The sequence below is a fragment of the Anomalospiza imberbis genome, chromosome 3 (genome assembly GCF_031753505.1).
Source record: "Anomalospiza imberbis isolate Cuckoo-Finch-1a 21T00152 chromosome 3, ASM3175350v1, whole genome shotgun sequence".
Taxonomy (NCBI): Eukaryota; Metazoa; Chordata; class Aves; order Passeriformes; family Viduidae; genus Anomalospiza; species Anomalospiza imberbis.
Window position 1 is genome coordinate 55,018,351 of NC_089683.1, and position 7,864 is coordinate 55,026,214.

At 38.3% G+C, this 7,864-nt stretch overlaps 1 protein-coding gene across 2 annotated transcripts in view; it reads left to right on the forward strand.

The window, feature by feature from the left end:
• TMEM200A (transmembrane protein 200A) overlaps positions 1-4,609 on the forward strand; it is a 52,061-nt gene extending 47,452 nt beyond the window's left edge. For both annotated transcript variants that reach the window (XM_068184435.1, XM_068184434.1), the window contains exon 2: positions 1,449-4,609. In XM_068184435.1, coding sequence (XP_068040536.1) covers positions 1,465-2,940 — 1,476 coding nt within the window. In that variant the 5' untranslated portion in view covers positions 1,449-1,464 and the 3' untranslated portion in view covers positions 2,941-4,609. The remainder of the gene's footprint in view (positions 1-1,448) is intronic.
• The last annotated feature ends 3,255 nt before the right edge of the window (positions 4,610-7,864 follow it).

The window sequence follows — 7,864 nt, forward strand, 5'->3', positions numbered from 1 at the left end:
CCTTCCACTTGGCCACCTATTTCAAATGCCTTATTAATTTCCTAATCCACTTAATATATAGTGGGTTGGGCCGATTGCTGTTTGTAGATGTGCTTATGTGACACCTACTTGCAGTGCTGGAAATCTGTGATAGTGTCATATAATAACGGAGTCTGTCTCTCCTAACACAAGAGATCTGTATTTTTTTTCCCAGAGGTGCACTGCTAAAATTTAAAACAAAATTACAAGTTTGAGAGACCTGATGAAAATTACTGCTTGTAAATGGCAAGCAGTCACTGATTTTCTTTACCTCTGCTTTTCAGCACCTCTCTTTGTTCACTCAGTCCCACTTTGGTTTTGCTTCTTAAACCGCCCCCGGCTTTGACACAGAGCCTTTTCCTCTGCAACAGGCTGTCAGCCTTTCTTTATCTCTGAGCATAATAACGCTACCAAAGAGGACATAATTTTTTCATACCTAACTTACAGTGTCTTAATTTTACTCTATAATGTCAGCTCTCATTAATTCTAATACTAGTTAATTAAGCACAGAAACGATTTTTGAGTCAAAAATGCCTTGTAAAATAGAATTATCTTGAACTGTGCTGTTCCATTTGTTAAGTTTGCTCATTAAAAAAGCTATCACATATGACTTTCTCTTTTAAACCCTTGCTGGTTAATGTTTCTCACATAACAGGCAACCAGGTACTAAAGTAAGTCTAAAATGAAATAAAATTTCCTCATAAAACTAAGAAAATTTGAAATTATTAATTTGAAATGTATGAAAATGTATTGTCTGATAAAACTTAATGGAGGTTTTTGACTTGTAGTCCAAGAGGAACAAACAAAGGGGGAAAAATATCTAGATATGTGAGGATCAGCATTATTAAGAAAGGCAAAAATGATTCTTTAGCTGAGACTCAGGAAATCTGAATAGACTTGATAAAAGCTTATTTAAATGCTGTAATAAATATGTATGAATATATGCTGAAATATATCAGGAAAGATCTCTTGAAGGGGAAATGTAGAATGAACTGTAGTCACAATCATTGTGTCTCAGAAGTTTTAAAAAGAACTAGTAGCTAAAGTGCTAAAATTATCAACAGGGTAATAATATATTATTGACTTTGCTGCAGACCAGTCCAGAGATAAATTACCTGGTAAGACTTCTGGATATTTTATCTTTATTCCTGATCTATCACTAAGAGCACTAGCTTTACTGTCTGTATCACTGATGGAAGCTTTATTATCTATATTTACAGTGAAAAAGGACTTCTGGAAAATAATTTTTTTAGGATACCATGTGAATCTTGAAACTGTGACTATGTCACAACTGGAGCTATAGTAGTAGCTTTTTTATAGTCAGGAGTGTTTTAATTATCAAGTAATATTTGCATATTAACAAAAAGCTATTTATTTTTGTAGGGACAACATTTGCTTGCCTCAACATTTCTGCTTCTTTTTTTCTCCAGGGCACAATATAGAACGATGATAGCAACTGGAGGAGTCATAACAGGACTGGCTGCCTTAAAAAGGCAAGACTCTGCCAGATCTCAGCAACATGTAAATCTTGCTGGAGTACCAGTTCCTGAGGAGAAGAAACCCGTTAGACGCCGGCCCAGGACAGATGTGGTAATTGTCAGGGGCAAAATCCGTCTCTACTCTCCATCGGGATTCTTTCTTGTTTTGGGAGTGCTTATCGCATTCTTTGGAATTGCAATGGCCATCCTTGGATACTGGCCCCAGAAGGAACAGCTGTTAGGATCCAAAGATAATCCATCTGTAAATGAAACCCGGACCCCGAGAAACCAAGGAAGCCTTTTACTCCGCTTCTTTGAACAGCACATGCACTCGGATAAGATGAAAATGCTGGGCCCTTTCACTATGGGCATTGGAATCTTCATTTTTATTTGTGCAAATGCCATTCTGCATGAAAACCGTGACAAGGAAACAAAAATAATACACATGAGAGACATATACTCCACTGTAATAGACATCCACACCCTGAGGATCAGTGAACAAAAACAGCTGAGTGGTGCCTTCGCTGGCTTGTTGGGGGAAGCAGAACTCCAGCACAGCGGGAGCTCCTGTGCATCACGGCTGGCTGCGAACACAGTTGCACCTTTCTCTGGCTTCAGGAGTAATCTTAGAATGGATAGTTCTGCTGAAGAAGATGAGATTACCCTAAATGAAGACAGGACCACTAGTAGCCTCCTGCCACCTCTGCTGGCTGAGCAGCCTGGTTCAGTCTTTGGACTTTACCCTCACTCCAGCAAGGCTTTAGATGACAAAAATGCTAACTCTATAAAGTGTGAAACAAAATCCATTGTATCTTCTTCCATTAGTGCTTTCACATTGCCAGTAATTAAATTGAATAACTGTGTTATCGATGAACCCAGTATAGACAACATAACTGAGGACTCAGAGATCACCAGGAGTCAGTCTAGAAATCTGTCAATGGATTCTCTGGCCATTCCATTAACTGATACCAATGAATCCTACAGACCGGCTGCTTCCATGCTGCCACGACACAATTCCTTTGTGGACACTCCATCTGATCCCTTCAAATCTTCTATGACTCTTGGACCAAGCACAGGAAAGCTTTTATCTCCTGGTGCTGCCAGGAAACAGTTTGGTTCCAACACATCTTTGCATCTTCTGTCTTCACATTCTAAGTCCCTGGACTTGGACAGGGGTCCGTCTACGCTCACTGTCCAGGCTGAACAAAGGAAACACCCCAGTTGGCCCAGACTGGACCGGAGCAACAGTAAAGGCTATATGAAACTAGAAAACAAGGAGGACCCAATGGATAGGTTACTTGTGCCACAAGCAGCAGTCAAGAAAGACTTTACTAATAAGGAAAAGCTTCTTATGATATCAAGATCTCATAATAATTTGAGTTTTGAACATGATGAGTTTTTGAGTAACAACCTGAAGCGAGGAACATCTGAAACAAGATTTTAATATTTAAATTGCAATCTAGAAGATAGCATATGGTATTTTTTAAAAAAGCATTTTTCAGTGAGACTGTACAAGCCTGTTCTTAACCAAATGATTAATAGCCCATTAAAATTGGCTTGTGTGAACAGAGATCTTCATCATTGTAATACAAAGACTTTCTTAGTAACATTCGGCTGCAATACTGTACATTGTCATTGCTTGGATCATTTTGTCATGACTGATTCCAATTACTCCCAAGTCACTATCTCTTTTGTTCTATATACGCATGTTACTTTTCACCAATTTGACTCCAGGAGACTGCGTTAGGAAAAAAAGCTCAATTTGCCTGTAAGTTCTCTTGATTTAAAGACTGCAAGAGACTGAAAGCAGTGGTCTTGTGGTCTAGAATGGGAAGTGACCAGGAGCACGTACTGGAATTGGGAAATCCAGAGCTTTATTCCTAGGTGTTGTCTTTCACATGCAGTATATCTCAGTAACTGCAGTCTTGCCATTGTCCTAATGAGGAACTTGTTTACATACTGGGGTGGATGGATAGAAAAGAGTGGATATAGTAAAACCATTTTTGTGAATTCACTGTAATTGATCAAGCTGAATACCAGTGTTGTGAATTATTAACTATGCTTTGTACAGTAATCTTTCTACATCCATTGTAATTTAATCCTGTATTGCTGGAAAAGCATATATAAAGTAAGAAATCTGAATTTTTTTCTGGGACTGAGTCTCTAAACCACTTTGATTGGCCACAGTTTTAAAATCAAAATAGAAAGATTCAATTAAAATCTTAGGAAGATGATGAATGCCAACAGGATTTTAGAAACATGGTGTATAATAAGATGATATTGTAACTTGCATCTGAAGACAATAATGGAGAATTAATATATTGCCTCTCGTTACAATAACAAGATGCTAAATAACTAGATCTCTGTGTTCAAAATACTGATACAAAGCATACAATTCAATATGTACACTAACATAGTATGAAAACCCCTTGCCTAAATTTTGATTTATATATTTCACATAATTATTAATGTGATGGTTTACCAAAAGCTTGGCTGTGTCAATTTGCACTACAAGATTTTGTAAAAGGAATTGACATTAAAACAGTGTTTTTCTCAACAAAGCAAACTTCACAGTTGACAGTTGTAGGCTATTGCTGAAGAAAAGGAGAATTGGAATGTGCATATCAGAACGTTTTCATGTATTTCATTGCTGTTTAGGCCACGATCCTGCCATTACAGCTGCGCTAGGGAATGTCCCTTCAAAGCTGCAAGGCTCACCCAAACAGGGTGTTGGTCTTAATTGGTTGAATTTGATATATTCACTTATCCTAAATACTCAGGAATTATTTTTAATGGCTTTTCCCAAAAAGAATCAAGCTTGTTAAAATGTTGCAATTTCTCAATTACTTAGATTATGAAAGATCAAGGATAAAATACCTTCTCTTTTTTTTTTTTTTTTTTTTTTAATATTCAGCTCCGTATTTCAACTGCGCAGTGTTTATGTATCAGGAGCATTACTTGCTCGGTGAGTTGAGGCATAGTGTTAACTGTTAGAACCTCAAGCCTATATATTGTAACAGAGTTGGCTAAATATTTTGCTATGAAGCTTTTAATAACTCACTGGTTTGTGTTCTTAAGACATTTGCTATTTTTTGCAATAAAATGTCTCTCTACACGTCTGTTGTAAGACCTGTTTTTTCTTCTGTGATCTCTAATCTTACATACCAAAGTATAATTGGGTATCATGACACTGTACACAACATTGTGCCTAAATTACTAGCCTGCTGCAAGATATTTCTTCGTGAGTAATTTATTTCAGTGACATGTCTACACATGGAAAGGCTGAATGCTTTTTACTGATGAAATGTGAAATGTATTCAAAGTGGTTTTGCTACAAGAAACTTTGTGTGAAAAGAACATCATTTTAGTTTGGCAGTAAATATTATTTTAAAAATGGAAAACACTATTAAAGATTTGAGTGGTATAAGTTTTTTATTTCTTTAATAGCTACATTAAATCACAGCTTAAAAGACTTTTCACATACTATCGTATGTGGGAATGGTAGTTCCTTTGTAAGTATAGGGGTGAGCTTTTAATTTTAGCACAGATAGTGGCTACTGCAAAAAGTACTCACTTGGGAAAAATTTACCAAGGTAAAGCTATCAAAATAGAACCATATAAAGAGACTTCATGGCTGACAGACCTACTACAAAAATGTTCCCATATTAACATAAAATGAAGTATTTCATTCAGATAATCACAGGACTGTTGAGGTTAAAAGGGACCTGTGGAGGTCATCTTGTCCACCCCCCTTCCTGCTCAAGCAGGGCTGTCTCACCATGAGCTGGTTGCCCAGAACTGTGTCAAGATGTTTTTTGCATAACCCCAAGGAGAATGACCTTACAACCTCCCTTTGTGACCTGTGCCAGTGCTTGGTCACCCTCACAAAGAGGTTATCTGATGGTCATAGTCACCCTCCTGTGTTTCACTTTTTGCCCATTGTCCCTTGTCCTGACTCTTTCCAGAGCCTGGCTCCTTCTCTTTTGTACCTCCTTTAGGTATTTATACAAGATCCTCCTAGCCCTCTCTAGGCTGAACAGTCCCAGCTGGTTCAGCCATTCCTCATAGGACCCTTCATCATATTGTGGCCCTTCCCACAGTCGACTCCAGTACGTGCATGTCTTTCTTGTTCTGAGGAGACCAGAACTGGACCCAACGCTCCAGGTGTGGCCTCACCAGTGCTGTGTAGAGGGGAAGGATCACCTCCCTTCAGAGTTCATGTAGGACATGGCATAGTTTCATATTCCTTAGGTGGTTCCAACTCAAGCTCAGGTTTGGAAAACTTGTAGATGTTCAAGAGGCCTAAACATAGTCAGACATCAGAAACTGCAGTAGGGCAAAGATGTCTGGACCCTTTGCAATACACAGGGGTATACAGGAACCTTACAGTGGCCAAAATAGGAGCTGGCAAGTAAGGAACTGATAAAGACAAAAGCATGTCTTAAATAGTATCTTTAGGCTATAAATATCTTATTTCTGATACAGTTCACAGACCTTTTTTAATTTCGATTGCCATTATTGATGTGCAGCCCCACAATGAGTTTCTCAGATACACTGCAGGATGAAAAAGAAGCCAAAGTCAGGACAGTTTTGTCATCAGAGGAAACAATTGTGGAGCTACACCACAAACTTTTTCCTAGAATAAGAAGCTAAACCTTACATCTATTCAGAGGACCTGTTATGGTTCTGCATCCTTTATATGTAATAACTCAAAAAAATCATTTAGATCATACAATCAATGAGTTTTCTCCATCCTCAGCCTAAGACTATTAAAAAATGTAGTTTCTACTTCTTAGGTAAGCTTCTTAATCACTGCCTTTGGATCAGACTGGTGGTTACCTCTGCCCCTCCTGAGCAAAGCACATTTTTTGGGCAAATTTCATCAGGAAATAAAGAGCAGCACTCTACAATGATAGGGTTACAATGCTGGGTTACAATCTCTTCCAGAATTGCTTCTGTATTTTACATGAAGTGGTTGCTGGATAAAATCCTTGAAACAGGGCTTGGGTTCTTGACAGGTTGATAGTTTAACTACTCCCTGGTGATTCCAATTTACTCTTCCTGGGAGGCAGCGAACCAAACACTTCTTGCAGAGCAGTGCCGAGTTCAGCAGGAGGGATTGACAAATGCTTTCAGCTGCTCAATTGTACATGGCTTAATGGATGGGAAGGCATGAGTTTTCTCAGCAGCAGAAGGATTTTGGCACAGTGTTACTCGTCCTGATGGCTGCCCTAAGGCTGGAGCTGTGTAAAGGATGGAAGAGTGATCTGACGCCCTCATTATGGTTTTGGAAGAAAGTGGAATTTTATGTTATTAACTGAGCAGAATTGTTGAGGTTGCCAGGTTTGGAGGTAGACATCTACAACTGTCCTGCCTCTTACATTACTTAAATAAATTTTTTAACCATATTATATTGCTTTTCTCAGATCCTAAGTTGATTTTGCTCATTCTTAAAATGCAGCATTGCTGGTTCTATAGTTTCTACTGAGAGAACTTCGGGAAATAGGATTAACCTGCTGCAGCAGCTTCTCACTGAGAAGAGTTTCATTCTGCTTATGGAGTTCCTGGATTGCTTTAGTCTTATAATCTTAAATTATTTCTTTATATGAGGTTTTTTCTAATCCTTTCCAGGAAATTCTGCCTTCATCTTCCCAGCACTCTTTTTTTTTTTCTTTTTTCAGTTTATTTTCCTACCAAATATGGTATTGTGATTAGCAAAGTATAAATCCTTTAGCAAGACTGTGCATGTATATATGAGAGTGCAAATAAAATAAATAGCCTATTACATTGTAGGAGTGCTTCAATTAGTATGATTTAGCTACTCAAGGGCAAATTTATGCCCTTTGTCTAAATCTTTTCAAATTAAACTCAGGAGCAAATTGATTGCAGTTATCACAGCTATTCTGTTTAAATTTCAAGTGACACTTACTAATTCCTCCATCCATGTTCTATGTATGACCATACTGATTTATATTTCAAGATTCAGTATCTGAAATAAACCTCAAGTATTTTACAAATTCAGTAAAGCCCATTTCTTAATAGTATTACTTTTCTGAGTAACAGTTGGCAGCATTACAACCCTAAGTCTCATTAGGAATGGAAATGAGATAGTTAGAATAATTTTATTTTAGAATAGCCAGCAGGTCAAAGGAGGGGATTTTGCCCCTTTGCTCTGCTCTAGTGAGGCCCCACCTGCAGTGCTGCATCCAACTCTGCGGTCCCAAGGACATGGACCTCTTGGAGTGAGTCCTGAGGAGGCCACCGAGTTGATAGAGGGCTGGAGCACCTTTCCTATGAGGAAAGGCTGAGAGATTGGAATTGTTCAGCCTGGACAAGAGAAGGCCTCAGGGTGACCTAATCGTGTCTTT